A 15,819-nucleotide genomic window follows, 5' to 3' on the forward strand; every position below is an offset into this window, starting at 1 on the left:
TGTCTCCTGTTCTTACCTTGCATCAGCTGCTTAGTGTGGTTCAGCGCTCTGGATCTCAGTTTCTGATCCAAGAGCAGAAGGGCTTTGACCTAGGTAGAAAAATCAAATGTTGTTCAAGTGAGTAGAGAAGGCAGGTGCTTAGTTCTGGTTTTGCCAACCATATTACTATTACTTAGAGACGTATTTAATGTTGGTCATCTAAGAGCTACATCGAAATTTGGACTAGCAGGGCTGAATTTGAATAGGGCCTTCTCAAACAATTTGTTCTTCCTTGTGCCACATTTAGGAGGTTGGAAAGGCAGCTGGGATGGAGGGTGGTAGAGATTTCCATATGAAGGTGAGTTTCCCCCTTGACTTTCATGATGCTACTTCAGAGTCTGGCTTTTGTGAATCTGAGTGCACGTGCCTTACATGATTTTGCTGTGCCTGTTAGGGAGCTACTGACTGCTAGTGCCTCCTCTCTGAGGACTGTTTCCTTCTGTACTGGTGCGGCTCAGGTAAAAGATCCCTCTAAATCTTTATATTAGAATTACCAGGAGTAGATTGAAAAACAGCAGTGATCTTCTCCAGGATGTCCTCGCATTCAGAATCAAGGTCCTCTCTGCTCCAACCGATACGGTTGACTTTTTGCCTCAGGCAGTCAATAACATTTTCAAGTTTCTGTAGCTTCTGGGTCACCAAGTCCTTTTGGCTTAGCCTGAAAATCTGGATCAAATACATTGGCAGGTGAGTGTGATGGTAGCTGGGTAATTTGGATCCTGAAAATGACACTACAGACTGAAGGACAGACAAAAAATGTGATTGAAACACTGATAATTCCCCCCACACACACCCTCAAAAGCACACATACGTTCTCCTGGATGGTGGGTACTGTGACCTTATGCCGGTACATCCCTTGGCATGACAGTACCAGATTGAATGTCATGTAGTTCCTAGGCAGTTGAAGAATACCAAAAAAAAAAAAAAAAAAAGTGGGGGCATTTTTAACAGAGCTGTTCTCCTTACCTTTTCCTTGATCTCTTTAATCATTTCTTGATCTTCCTCATGGGAAAAATTAAGGATCTTCACAGCCTTTGCCACTTCTCTAAATATAAATGCAATATAATAATGTGTTATTTGCTCATAGCAAAGTTTTCAAAAGGAAAGAAAGATCCTCAAAAAAATTACATGCTTCCTGGATCCACTGGGCAGTACTTTTTTTTCCCCCCACCCTCCAGTTTGCGTGCTGTGTCCCTGCATGGGGCTTCTGCAGGGAAGGCTGAAGGAAATGGCAGTGTGTCCTCATGTCTCTTTGAGGAATTAGGGAGTGCTCCACTTGTGTCACCACCCGGACCCTCCAAGGTGCAGCTCCAGCGTCCTCTCGGTGGGTGCCCTGGCTCATTTGTGTGACACAAGTATTAGAGTAGAGAAGAGGCAGCTCTATGGGAGCAGAGCAGTTAAGGCTGGTGTCCCTGTGCTGGTGTGGGACGGAGCTTGACTTCAGAAGTGGTGAATTGTATAAAGGAGCTTAAGAGAGAAGGAAACAAAAAGGAAAGTTGAGGGAGAAGCAAATGCCTGAAGCATTGGTGGTAAATCAATGCTTATATATTCAAAATGTGATTAAAGCAATGTACTTTAGGCAGCTCAATCTAGAAGGCAGGATTAATGCTCACTATTAAAAATTTAGGAGGTATCTAGAGACAATTGGGACAGTGGGGGATGAGAGAAGAGACCTGGCACTTGCCTCCAGCTCCAGTCTCTTACATAGTGTTCTTGGGGCTCCTACAGTGGAGCGTGGAGACATCTTCCCTATTCTCATCCTGTGATCGTTTTTCTAGTGAGCTTGGTTTTGTGATCAGTCTTATATGTTTCTTATTCCCTACTCTACTGTCATTGTTCAGTGTTTATTAGGAAAGAAGCAGCCTTAGGAAGGAAAGTATGTACACACTATGCACGTACTCTAGCCACTGATAACACCATAGAAGAGCTTCAGTTCACTGTGGTTATGTGCCGCTGTGGAGTTTAATGACTTACTCTCTGACTGTTTCATCTGGCTCCAGAACCAATCTCTCTAACAGAGTCGCCTGAACGTTTTCATCCTGCAAGCAGAGCCTGGCAATACAACAGCAGGCTTCTCGCCGTACTTCTGCCTCACCGTCATAGTGAACTGCCCAGAGAAGAAGATCCTTCAGCTCAGAACTCACGTGGCCTATTTCACCCAATGCTGCCAAATAAAAGGAAGAAAAGCAGTAGTCTTTCAGATTTTGTTTGGTGTGGAGGCAGGGAAGGAATGCTGCCTGTTAATGCATTAATTACAGTCCCGCTTGTCCATTAGGTTTCCAAAGAGCTCCCTGTACACAGAAATCCAGGGATGTTGCACTTGCCCATCCAAAGGCTCCTTGAGCATAAGATGTATACTTGCTAAAGTGTGATACAAGAATAAAGTGGTTCCTTGGGATTTTACAGCACTATATATATAAAAGAAGGGAGATTTTGGTAATGTTTTTGTCTTGAAGCACATGTATCTACGGTTGCCTATGAAACCTGCAATCATTTCTGCCAGCAGTGTGTTGACCTGGCCATGTGAGAAACACAGTGTGTTTTCATGCTAGGAGCTAGGAAAGAAACCTTAAGATATCCCCAGATGTACCCTTCCCACCTGAACTGAAGGTAGAAACCTGAGATTAGGGAAAGACAATCTTTATGTATCTCCTATTAATCCTACAATCTTTATGTATCCCCTGTTCATCCTACACCTGATTTCATAGAGTTAGGTCTGCAAATTTTCTAGCTAGGCCATATATTACACGAGGGATTTGGAGGCTGAGCTGCACAATAGATGTATTTCCCTCTCTTTTCTTGCAGAAGTGGCCATTCATGTTGGGTCAACACCAGATAATCTGGTATATAAATTAGTTATCTAACAGGCAAATACTGAGAGAGGGTGCTTCCTTCTAGTAAATTTATCCACAGGATTAGGAAGCTGTTGGTGTCAAAACTTGCTCGAGGGATTTTTAAGAGACTGTCATGATTATCTATGTTTTTTATCCTGAGACTGACACTTAGAAACTGATTATGAAAGCATAAAAGTATTCACAGGAATGATCCTTCTTTCTGGATTTTAATGATTTGGGATATCATGCCCTGTTTCCAGCTATATTAAAAGTTCATCAACAAAATGTTTTTCTGGGTGAAAATGTCAGCTAGGCTTGGCTCGAAGAGTGGGGCAGCATGTCTACATGTTTACTGTCTACATGTTTCTCACGCCTGGCATGACACTTTCAGAAAATCTAAGATGTTCAGGAAAACAAACAAATAAATAACTCCTGAGGATAGGCTGAAATTGCCTTCCAAGGACCTGGATTGTTAATGAGCTCTGCAGTACCTCTGATGGCAAAAACCTTGATTATCCAATGAGGATCGTACTGCATCATTTCACAGAGACATTGAAAGACCTGCAATAGAAGGATACAACTGTTAGTGCATATTGCCGTAGTGCTTTACGTAGGGTAAGTTGTGCACATGGTGCCCCACAAGTTTTAGCAAAATAAAAGCCTTATTTTACATATAACAATTTTATAAACATTTTTATAAACACACAATTTTATAAGAATTTTATAAACAAACTTCTCTCCTGAAGAGCTGACAATCAATGAATGATTCAAGTGGGGGAAAAAAAGCCTGACAAATCCTGAGACTGGAAGGGCTACAGCCCTGAGTTTCGCCTCTAGAAGGCTCCCTTGCTCCATATCAAACCTGTATGGTCCTGCACGTAGATAAAACATGGTTTGATCCTGTGCTTTGCTATTCCTTTCTATCACTGATGTTCTCAAATGTACATGTGGTAGATTTACTGTGAGATTTCTGTAAGATTTACAATGGAATACATGCATGCTGTGCAGAAATTGGAAGCCCACAGGAGGCATTTTTAGTCTGAAATGCAAAGGGAAGGATGAACCCAAGTGTAAAAGTAGAACTCTAAAAAACTGCCTAGCCTTTTCGAGCTTCTTGGAGAATTCTGGTGAGAACTAAGGAGTGTGGGCAAGGTAGTTTTTAATACAGAAAACATGGTTTCATTGTTCCTTAACCAATTTTGACCAACTTCTATGTAGATACCCAAACACTTAGGAAATAAGTTTTTGTTTTAATCCTTTCTAAGAAGAAATATTTGCAAGACACAGTCATTTAACTCTCGTATCAGCAGTCCTATGAATCAACTCAATTACCACTAGTAATAGATAACTTTATGTGTGTGTGTACTTAAGAGCTATGTTAGGGTTTTTTTTTTATGTGTGTGTTTTTGTTTGGTGGTTTGTTTGTTGGTTTGTTTTGACTGCTCACCTGGTCATCTTTAATGCCAAGTGCTCCTGCTGTAAGACACGCTTCCTTCCGCACTGCAACAAAGTCACTGGAGAAGCACTGCAGGAAGCCTGGAAATAACTTGTCTGTCATGTAGTGCAGCTGTCTAATCAGAGAGAGAGCTTGCACCTTTGTCTGGCAGCTCCCGGTGTCCAGCTTCTCCCTGGGAACACAGAGCAGTTCCAGCCATGGGCTGTGGGAACTGGTTTACAGGACTTGTGATCTACCTGGCGCATAAGAACTATCTAGATCTCAGTCAAAACCTTTTAGACTCATGTCTTCACATTGTCACCCCTCCTGGTCCTGATTCCTTTGTAGGACACTGTAAGCCCCAAATAAGTTTGTAAGCTAAAGGTCAGTGAAAGCAGGAAACACCCAGAGCCACATGGTAAAAAAAATTAGCAAATTCTCTCTCTCCCTTTTTTTTTTTCCCCCTGAAATTTCTGTTTGTGACTTATTTGGCTTCAGGATTGCTCTTAGATATATGAAGTCTCCTCTGGTATGTTTTGTTTGCCCAAGCTGAAAGAGTCATTGCTGAGCCCAATTACTTGCCTCTTGTCTATTACCTTATCTATTTTTTTCCCACTTATCTAGTGGAATATAAAGTGAATACACCTCATATTCCTATATGTTCTAGGTAACAGTATAGCTTGAATTCCACATCAATGACCTTCTAGCATGAATATCTTGGTTTATGTACACAGGCAATTGTGATTTTTCTGCAAAAGTCTGTTTAAATGGGGCTCTTGCAACACATGTGAATTTAGCTGAAAGCATCTGAATAGCACCTAACCTTGAACACTGGGCATCTAACACAGCTTAGGATCACTAAATGTCTCCTGCTTCTAAATTATATGGTATTTATGCACACGACTTATAAGTACCAATCTATGCCTACATGCATACATACCTATGTGCTCATAGATCTCTATCCACCGCCAAACCTCAGCTTAGATACTCAAGATACTGTTTTCCACTGAGAAAACTGAGATGCCTGATGGTTCTTGAGGATCTCCAACCTAGTGATGAACTAATCTCTCTTTAGAAAGGGGGAGGTTGCCATGCTTAGTGCTTACCTGAGTGAATCATGGATCTCCTTTGCTAGCTCCATGTGCCCCAGTGCCAGAGTAGCTGCCTGGCGTACTCGTCCGTTCCAGTCCTCCCACATCAGCTGGGAAAGCTTCTCCATTAAGTCCTATAGAAGATGGTAAGATGGGAATGCTGCAGCATTAATCAGTAATAAGCTTTGGCCCACTTCAGGAAAGGATTTTCAAAAGGCTTTCATGTTATTCTAGCTTTAACTTTGCCAAAGTCAATGGTGCAACTCTCATTCAAGCCGGGGAAGTTTCACCATCTTCATTCACAGCATTAGGAGGTGAGTGCTGAGCAATGTGTACATCTCAGTTGTAATAGTATGTCCTGCAGTGGGAAGATAAGGGCTCCCACCAGCATCCTGCCAGGTACCTCTGGAGTTTTATACTCATTTTTTTTCTACACTCAGCTCCTTCAGAACTTTGCTTTTGCTTACACTCACATATGGATGTGATGATGGAAGGATACACAGAAACTGCTGATTAAGTTTGTCTAGAAAAAAAAAAAAAAGGCCTGGGAGCTTAGTTCTCTTCTCAGGAGAGAGGCTTTTGACTACACTTTATTTACTGAGATTTAGCTGTTAGGCAGAGTAGTTAGAGACACACTTTCCCCTTAGCAAGCTAAGTTAGAAGACTCCTCCAATCATAGTTAACAGACAGGAGAAGAGGTGAGGTGTTATAATTAAACTTAATTTGAGAAGCGATGGTAATTGTACAGCAACCCTAGCCAATGTACAGGGAAAATCAAAATGCTGACAAGATGTGTAGATGCCAGGTTGCTAGGAGTGAGGTAGGTGCTTCTCTCCAGTGCGGAGGCACCATTGATTTGACCATCCAGCCTCATAGTGTGCTGCCTGAAGGACATTTGTGTGGAAAGCCTTTGGAAAGAGACCAGAGGAAAAGCCTGACTTTTTCAACTGAGGGCACAGATACTCTGCCTGCTGCAAACCCCAGTTTGCTGTGGCTAGTAAGGAGAGAAGAGGGCAGTGCTCCTTTACACTCAGAGATTTGCTTGTGCAGGATATGGGGAGGGAGATTCCCATATCCACAAACCCTGCAATATGCAGCCGTAGAGATACTTGGGTTCCTTGTGAAGGCATCTGCTGCCGCCTCTTGCAAACCGGCGGTGTTGCTGACGGCCTGCTCCTGACTGAGGACGAGGGACTCCCACGGGCACTGCCAGCTCCAACCTTGTGGCGGGAGAGGAGCCCCAGGGAGCCGCCGTGGCCGCCGCTTACCTGGCTGAGGTGCCCCCCGGCGCCGGGGAGAGCGCGGCAAGCGCGGGCACGGGCCGGCCAGCGGGGACTGTTCAGCTGCGCTGTCAGCAGGAAGTGCACCAGGGGCTGGAAGGGGGCACAGCGCTGTTAGCGTGGGTCCCGCAGAGCTCCGTGCCTGGCCAGGCTGCCTGCCTTGCTGGCCCTGCCCACAGGCCAAGGGCTGAGGTTCTAGGATGAGGGCGGGCGTGATCCCCTTTACACCTTGCAAGCCAGTGCGCCCAAACTATGCTGGACAGACAGCCAGAGGCAACACTTGACATGCCTGCAACCTCCAAGCAACTCTCCAGCCACAGCTGCTGGCCCTTTAATGTCTGTTTTAAAGTCTAATTGAACCGGGCCACTCAGTTGTCATATGACCTAGAGATCTGAAGTAAAGCTTTTGGTAAGTTGGAGATAAACCATTGCCAAATATGTCCTGCCCTTGCTTGACTCATCATTCAGCACAAAAAATGCCCCTTGTGCAGGACAGAAATGCAGAGACAAATTTGGCATTGAGGATCGGAGAGGAGGGTTGCTGCAAGCTGTGTGCCTCCGTCCCCTCTGGTTGCTCCTCTCCGTGCGCCAGGGGCTGCACCTACCGTGCGCTCCCCGAGATGGGCTAGCAGCAGGCAGGCCTGCTCCTCGGCCGTTGCATCGCTCTTCTCAAAGAGCTGGGAAAGGAGTTTTGCCACCACGGGCACGGTGACGGTGCTCTCCAGAGCCAGGCACTGCGCCGCTGCCCAGCTGTCTGCAGAATTGCCTGTCCAGGGGATCAGAGAAAGAAAGTTACTGCCAGGGAGGTAGCTGCTGGCCACGTCACATGCTGTGGTGACTCAGGTCCAGAGCTCAGCCCCAGCTGAGACTTTGGATTTTGTTTGGAGTGTCTGCTACCTCAAAATAGGAGGTAGGAGTCAAGATTTAATCCAGGCAAAAAAGAGTCGTAGTGCTTTGGCTGAATTCTGCATACTTGATGCAATCCTGCTGAAATCTAGCAGCAGATAATATAATATAGAAGTCTCTACCCTGACTGTTTCCTTCGCATTCAGAAGAGCAAACATCAAGAACACCAAGATTGACAGTTGCATTGCTAAATTGCAGAGACGCAGCCTATCAAAGTTATTAGAATTTGGTGAAGTGCCCATTGAGACAACCCACCCTCTAGTGCAGTTTTACAGAAGACATCCATTTCACTGCCCATCTTGGCAGAACTGGAAGACCTGGAAACACCTAGGAGTAGCACACCTAGCTCTGGGAATGGTTATCCACATACATTTTCCAGTGACCTTCCCTGCTTGCAACTGGCTCCAGCAGGACTGGTAACGGTTGGTTCTAGTAGGCCTACATATATAGCCTTCCCAGGAGACAAAGACACCAAAATGGTGATTCTGACCTAGCTGAAGAGCCAGAAGGAATGTAAACATGACAGGGAAGCTTCCATAGAGCCCTTTTACCATGTTCCAGAGCGTCTTTCATGACTGCTTGTGCTTCCTCACTCCTTCTCCCAAGAGCGTAGTGACACAGTGCAGATGCCGTTCTCACGTGGGTGTTCTTGTCCCGCAGAGCCTCACTAAGTAATGGCTCTAGTTCTGCAAGCACCTCCTGGGTTACTGAGCACTTCTCAGAGCTCTCTGTTACTGCCGCTGGAGAAATACCTGAATAAGACAGCAACGTTATCTGCCCCATGCTTTTTTTTTTCTTTTCTATATAGATACAGGAGCATATTTTCCATGCAGTCGCTAAATGGTATGCTTGAATTCATGATAATAATAACGGAGTAAAGAACACATAATAATGATACAAATATGCTTGCAAAAGCATTATTTTGTTCATCTCTAATGTTCACAAGCACTGAAGATCTTCACATTTCACCAAGTATCAGTAAATTCCAATTTGCAACTCATGGCAAAGTAAAAAATGATGCTTATACTTATTTTACAGACAAAGGTTAGCAAGGAAAACTTGATGCTAAAAGCACACAGGACAAAAAACTTATGAAAAACTTATTTTTAAAAAAAGCCATTCGTACTAAGCTAACAACAAAGTCATTGCTCTCATGGTCTTCCATTCACCAGCAGTGTGTATAAGATCAGGAAGGAAGTGAGTGGAAATTAAATTCACTTGATTCCCTTTATTTCTGAACTGCCTTGGATTAGAGTCTTTATTTAGAGTGTTTATTTTTAAAATGGTTTTTATAACACTGCATCAAAAAGCATGCTTTTGGAGTATTGGTCAATTTTGTAGAGCAATTATGCTGATAATGAGGTATCATGAAATCACCCTGCTTTTCACACATGGATAACGTTTCCTAACAGTCATCAATAGTTCTCATACCCACATGCAGATCAGCAGCCTGAAAGTCAGAGCTTCTCTCACTGAGCTTTTGAGGATTGGTTTTCCATCCATGTTGTTCGACTGCCGCAGATGCACAAGCTATGAGAGCCTTGATTCTACTGATGTCATGTACACTTGTGAGAGACTTCCTTAAACCTTCTCTTGTCGCATTTCGCCATTGGGGATCTGACATCAGAGAGGAAAATATATTGAGGAAAATGATAATCACCATGGCTATCTTCCCTAGATCTCTTTCATGTGGAGGAGCTCCCTGGCATGGATTCACCAGAAGTGGAAAGAAATCATTCACAGTTGCCCTTCTTTCCCTGTTTCCATGTTTCCCTGCCTCCAGGATAGCATCTTTTATGCCCTATCTAGAGCTTAGCTTCTCTTTATCTCCTCAGGTAAACCACAGCGCTGTTCTAGAAATGAGTCATGCCCAGGCAATGCAGGAGCGGACAGCAGCCAAAGGCAGGAAGTTTAGACTTGGGGAAACACGTCCACCATAAAATCTCTACGTAGTAGAAGGATAAATGTATTTCTTTGCTGCCCTCTGTATTTCTTTGCTGCCCTCATCCACAGATGCTGCTTCATCTGTGTCAGGATTGGCTCAGTTAGAGAAGTGGGGAAAACCCATCTACCAGTCACTCAAACTTATCAAAGTGATTAAATATTTCCAGAAAAGAAGACACCTGCGAGATTCAAGGTGTTCACCTCTAGGACTCTACTCTTAGGATCACAGCAACTACTTGTTTGTAAAAAAACAGAAATAGAACAGTGTTTTTGAGGACAGGTCTGACATTGTCAATTCTTTACACAAGAATCACTGAGCTGCTAGTAACTATTTGAGCTCATTGTTGACCAAGCAGGTTTTAATACAACAATCCACTCACGCAGGTCCCAGGCATCCTTCCACTGCTCCAGTGTAGCTCTGAGGACTTGTGTTTCCCAAGACACTTCTTTAATAGGCTGCTTGAACTCCTTTTGTACTTCCTTGGCCTTGGTAGGAGGTGACTCCTCATCACTTCTTTGCACAAAATAAGGAGTTAAAGTGGGGAGAGCAATCCATCGAAAGGCTCCTTTCTTGGGTCTCTGTGCTGCTCAAAAAGAGTTTGTTAAAACAGGTTAGCAGTAGCCTATGTTGACCATAATCTAAAAGAGTAGAAAGACACTGCAAAGGGTTGCTGTCATACAAGCACCTCCAACATCAGTCTGAAGCAGCAACAGCAGCTTAGCTGCAAACTACTGTTCCCTACAAACAAGTCAGAAACCGAATAAGGACAATCTCATTTCAGAGTCAAGCAGGCAATTACTGACATGCAAGGTTTGGAAGTTCTCCACATCACACAAACTGAACTGTAGGCTCTCACCTGCCCTCCTCTGTGGCTTGCAACCCCAGCACTCAGGTTGCCTTGGGAAGGGCTGCTGGAGATGTTTGCAGTATTGGTCATGGTTCTCCAGGATGAAAAAGTCCTTCATCCCTTCATCCACCTGATGAACAATCCTTGCAGTCCCTGCGTACGGAGGAACACATTCTACTTGAAGAGCTTCTCTGTAAAAGAGGTCTCTGATCTGCAAAGTTTATCAGCACATACTACTCTTTGCTCTTAATAACTGTGAATGCAGTGAAACAGTTGCATCAGGAAGGGGCTTCTAAAACGACTGAGGGGTGGTGAAAAGGTTCACAGGAGTCAACGGGAGAGCAGAGAGAACCTGTGGGACCCCCCCTCAGGAAATACACCTTGCAAATTCACCTGGAATTCCAGCTGAAAATGTCTCATCAAAAGGCTGCTTAAAACTGACCTCAGACCTTCCTGTAAATATTTTGGCTTTATAGTCACATCTGGCTACTTCTAAATGATATCCTTTGTTCATAACATGCTACCAGACATATTCAGTAAATACACAGAGGAAACAGCGATCATTTTCTGTGTTCTTTTTCTGCCTCCCTGATCTTATTATCTGAAGTCATGATCCATAGACACTTTCAGACAGCAGTCTGATGAAATAAGGAGACTCTCTAAGAAGTTCTTCCTTCAGTCTTCATGTATTTTTCAATAATTTAAATTTTATTTTGTGATAGGTAGCTCCACAACATCTAGCCGATTAAAAACAGCAATAAATATGAAATCTTACTGAATATTTAATTGAGACCTATGTTGTTCTGTATTTTCCCAGTGATTACTATCCTGGACTATCCAAAATCACAGGAAAATGAGTGCAACCTTCAGCTGGTACAAAATGTGTCACTAAATCTGGACAGAGAGGAGACATGAACTGCACAGCTCATGAGGAGAGAAAGAGCGTCTACCAGCCATTTCGTAACAAGAGATATCATTCCACAACATGTACGAAAATATCACCTAGGAAGGGGTACAAAGTCTCCAGTTCCAAATCATCTCTGCATTCTGTGTGGACTTAATCTAGCAAATAAGGTCTCACAGAACCCAGGACACAGTAGAGTCTTTTGGGGTGACGAGCAAACTTCATGCACCAAACCACTGCTAGACTTTTGAAATGGCCTTGTGCCAGGTAATGTGTACCTTACCAAAGTAAAGCTCCCGCTCAAAAGCATTCCTGGGGGTGTAGGTGTATTTCCCAACACGGGAAATGAAATATCTCTGTGCAGAAGATTCTGGGTTCAGAGAAGTTCTTTCTGTGTCATCAGCTGTAACATTTTTATTGGCAGGGTTATCAGTTGACAGCGCTCTTGGGTAATAAGCAGGTGGCCCACTGAAAAAATAAACATGGCAAGCTTGGAAACAAGGCTTGGAAATCAATGGGTTGAAAGAGGAGTGGGGCAAAGGAAATCTGCTCTATGTGAGATAACTCTGCTTCTCTAAGTGCTACTACATTATTTGCCACAGGGGCACTTCCTCCGTGCAGTTTCCAGCCATCGCATGCTGCATTCACGTCTTGGATCTCACCACTCATGATAACCCACACGGTAACCCACTCAGTGGTCTGAGGCCAGCTATCAGAAAGGCAGTCTCTTTCTGCAATGGATTTATGAATGACTGCTGAGGATCATTCTGGGGAGCTAGGCAAGAGTTTGGGGTCTTGCTTCAGAAAAGAAACAAAGAAGTAGGAGAGGATTCAGAGGCCGCCAATAAGAATTCAGAAAACATGATGTTCAGACTGCTAAGAGAGATCTTTAGGAGACCAATTGTAAATGAAGTCCTCAGTGGGCACAAAGTTGGAAAAAACATGGCACAAAGGGGCCTCTTGTTCACACACCTCATTATGCTACCAGAGTGAAAGGTCATCCTCGTCTCAAAGACTTAAGGGCTCCATGCCTCTCCATGCAGAAATACAGATGATGCACCATGGGCTGGCTAAACACAAACAGTAGTGATGAGGAACAGCTACGGGGCAGACACTAGGAAATAAGATGTGTCCTCCATACCTGCTGGAGATGGGGAAGACTGCTCCAGGAGTCTTCTCAGCTTGTGTCTGGGATATGATTCCCATGTCATTTTCTTCGCCCTGAGTATTATCTGACATTTTCAAATCTCCATCGGAAGAAAGCTCATCCCTGACTGCATTCCACTTCTGTTTTTCACCGTCAACAGGTTTACATGGAACAGAGTCACTCCTGGGTCTCTGCTGATTCACAGTCCATTGGGGTGCTGTCCTGTCCAGTTTCTCCAGTCCTATTTTCTCCATTTCCTGGGTTGTCATCTCTGATCCTGGGGTGTTCTTCTCAGAGACCCACTTTTTCTGTCTTCTTGTCAGAGAGCCAGATAACTTGTCACAAGGCTTTGTTGGGGACGCCTGCGCGCCTGGGGTCCTACAAGAAGGAACAGGTGGTAAAAACCTTCTGGGCAAGGTTTCTACTTTGGAGCCCCACAGGCTGTCCTCCTTCCTGAGCTTTGGGAAAAGTCCAGCATTTTTCTTAGGGAAAAGTAGTTGCTTCTGAGGGTGGGGTCTGGCTGAGCGCTTGAAGTCCACAGCAATGGGCTTTTCATTTTTGGACTTTTGAATGATATCAGAAGGATCATAGAGGTGCTTGAAGTTGTACTCCTTATAGGACAGTCCTCGTTGCTCCAGTACATCCTTGGAGAAACTCAGGCTCTCAGCTATGTGCCTGAGGTACTTTCTCAGGTAATGCAACTGATGTTGCTCAGAGCAGCTGAAGTCTTGCGAGGTCTGGGTGGTGTCTGTGCTCTGCAAGGCCGCAGCTGGGCCTTGCAAGCACTCAGCCAACACTCCACACTCCTCAGCAACTGAGCGACGATTGCTCTGAAACGTCGAAGTCTTCATCCTGCCACATGAGGTGAAGCAACCTCAATGCTGTTGCTGCCGCTGCTGCTAATAAACCCTTTAAAACATAGTGATCAGACTGAAGAGCTTTATCAGTTATTGCATGAGGCTGAAATCCTACGGATCAGAGAGCATAACGAGGAAGTTCAGTTCCGTTCCTTCAGAAAGAGAAAAGGGAACTATGATCAGTTTCTGCCTTTTTAAACTGGGACATTTTGTGTCTGTTTTTCAACGTCCTATTTCAAGACTGCACCGTATGGGGAGACACCACATTGCATAAATTACCCCTGTAGCAAGACTGGCAACAGCCACTGAACAGTGAGGACAGCATATAATTAGCGGGCGATGAAGACACCTATTAGTCAACCTATTAGTCAGCTGTGAATTAGGACAGGCTTACCTTTAGGTTATACCTTAGGAATTAGGGCAGTTACCTTTTTGATGTGGCTCCTAAAATCTTGATCTTGTTTTAACAGGCACACGATGCACTTAATTTCAGAGTACGGATTTCAGTGCTCCGTTGGTATTCCAGTGCTTGTCCTGTGTTTACAGAAGTTGCCTGGCAACTTGGAGGCACTTGAGTTCTGTCAAATGTCCTCTCTGTTTCTTGTGCAGCATATTGGCCTGGCTTTTGTTTTTTAATAATGCTCTCCCTTTAAATATCAGCCTTTTTGTTTTTGATTTATTTATTCAGACTTCATTTTGTAGGAGTCTTTTAAAATCTTTTATATCACTCTATTCAAGGCTTACTCAACATTTTCTACATTAATTAAATTTTTAATGAGGCTTAGCATATGTTGCAAACAGATTAAATCTGTTATAAGGAGACAATAACTGTGTCTAAATGACCAGACTTACTACTGTTATTTTAAAAGCATGTCATAACCTTTGTTATTTATAATATCTTAGCAACATCCTTGAAAATTCATGCAATGCAAAACCCATTCTCTTCTTTAAGTTCTTAAATTTAGAACATGGAGTAAAGATCAGGCAAAACTGCTCCAGAAGCCACAGGTGATATCACAATGGAGCAGGTATAAAATTAGAAGGTGTTCTTTCCAGAACAGATATGATTATAAAAGCACCTGTTATCAAAATGCACCTGTGAAGTGATATAAATATCACAAAGAATGGTGCAACCTGTGTTGTGAAAGGATAAAGATATGAACCAGATAAAAGCAAGCTTTAGAGCTGCAGATGGTGGTAAAGACTGTACACTAGCACCACAGGCTCCCACATGCCAGGCCGGGAGACAGAAAGGTGTTTTTACATTGCCCAGCGGCCCGAGGTCTTTGCTAAATCAGATGTCAAGACACCCAACAGTGAAGGCGGAGTAGGAGAGCAGTACAGGTGGTACAGGAGCCCCTCTGCGTTGACAAGGCCCCTCTCTACCACACATCAGACACAAACCCTCTTTGTTCATCCCTCTTGGCTTATGATGGTGCCTACTTGGATCACTCTCCCGAGTCAAAGTCAGGGTGGGGCCCTACTAAGCCTTTACTCATGCCAGAGCTTCTCCGTCTTTAACGTCCTCCAGCTCTGTTGTCAGTCATCTCCACACCAGTGGGAATGACAACCTGGGGCCAATGCAAAAGTGAGAGCCAGGCACAAAGCTCAAGCCAGGCCCCAGGAAGAGGTGAGGGTCACTGGATGTCAATTATGGACACTAGAAAGGCATCAGCCATCAAAATTACTATATTATACACTCTGGTTAGTTCAAAAGAAATGGGCTGGCCATGTGATAGTGTTTTGTGTGCCCTTCCTGGACCATGCTGTAAAGTGATCCAACAGTTGCATAAAATTGATGGAAGCACCCCCCCCCCTTTTTTTTTTCTCACAGGAACTTGATCTTTACCTAACTAAGCTGTCGCTGTCTGCTTTCTTTTTTTTCTCTCTCTCCTTTTCTTTTTTTTCACTCTTTCTTTTTTCTCCCAATAGAATGTGCCAGGAATGGATTTCTCTCTAACTTCATTTCTGAAGTCACATTTAATGATTCACGATCCATTTAATCAGAAGAGGTAAATGTGTGTGAGTTTCCTACACTTTATCATCAATCATTTTGGTGAAACAGTCTTGGACTGATCCTGGTGGGGGATTCCACTTGAACCACTTCATACCAAAAAAAAAAGAAGTGTTGTGAGACATCTGTTGTGAGACATCGTTGTGAGACATCTGCCAAATTTATTGCAGTGGTCCTCCCAGTGGTGGTAGGAAATCTATGCATATGGGTGGCATAGCAAAGATATCATATACAAGGAGCAGCTTCCAGACTGGAGCGGGGCTCTGCACTGACCTTCCCTTTCTCCCATTGCCCTCAATCACTGGCAGCCCTGCATTAAAGAGGCAGTGTTGTGGGTGGTGAGCTCCTGGTGAGCTCTAGCTCAATGGATGTCCTAGCAAAACACCCAGGCTCTTTTCAACAAATAGTTGAAAGGCAAACAATGTCCAGGGCATAGGACTCAATTTCACGGATTCTTTCACATTTCTCAAGTCAAATCATACTCACAGCTGTACCAGTAAAATCCCCTAATAAACATTCA

At 43.9% G+C, this 15,819-nt stretch overlaps 1 protein-coding gene across 1 annotated transcript; it reads right to left on the minus strand.

The window, feature by feature from the left end:
* Positions 1-13: 13 nt before the first annotated feature.
* On the minus strand, positions 14-13,279 carry HEATR4 (HEAT repeat containing 4). Its single transcript, XM_088520413.1, has 13 exons — positions 12,423-13,279; positions 9,910-10,043; positions 9,059-9,202; positions 8,137-8,337; positions 7,285-7,445; positions 6,668-6,772; positions 5,415-5,533; positions 4,291-4,501; positions 3,365-3,434; positions 2,014-2,203; positions 1,006-1,084; positions 534-705; positions 14-89 (listed from the first exon to the last, which is right to left on the minus strand). The coding sequence occupies exons 1-13, from the start codon at positions 13,277-13,279 to the stop codon at positions 31-33; spliced, it is 2,502 nt and encodes an 833-aa protein (XP_088376539.1). The 3' UTR covers positions 14-30.
* Between the last annotated feature and the right edge of the window lie 2,540 nt (positions 13,280-15,819).

Source organism: Tinamus guttatus, unplaced genomic scaffold (genome assembly GCF_059628265.1).
Source record: "Tinamus guttatus ecotype Peru unplaced genomic scaffold, ASM5962826v1 Tinamus_guttatus_pri_ptg000089l, whole genome shotgun sequence".
Classification (NCBI taxonomy): domain Eukaryota; kingdom Metazoa; phylum Chordata; class Aves; order Tinamiformes; family Tinamidae; genus Tinamus; species Tinamus guttatus.

Excerpts from the sequence above, each read along its gene's own strand:
- HEATR4 (XM_088520413.1), bottom strand. The coding sequence starts at position 13,279 with ATGAAGACTTCGACGTTTCAGAGCAATCGTCGCTCAGTTGCTGAGGAG. Across the intron at positions 2,204-3,364 it reads CAAGGTTTTTGCCATCAGAG|CATTGGGTGAAATAGGCCAC; the intron begins GTACTGCAGAGC and ends TTTATTTGGCAG. Across the intron at positions 706-1,005 it reads TTAAAGAGATCAAGGAAAAG|ATTTTCAGGCTAAGCCAAAA; the intron begins GTAAGGAGAACA and ends TATTTGATCCAG.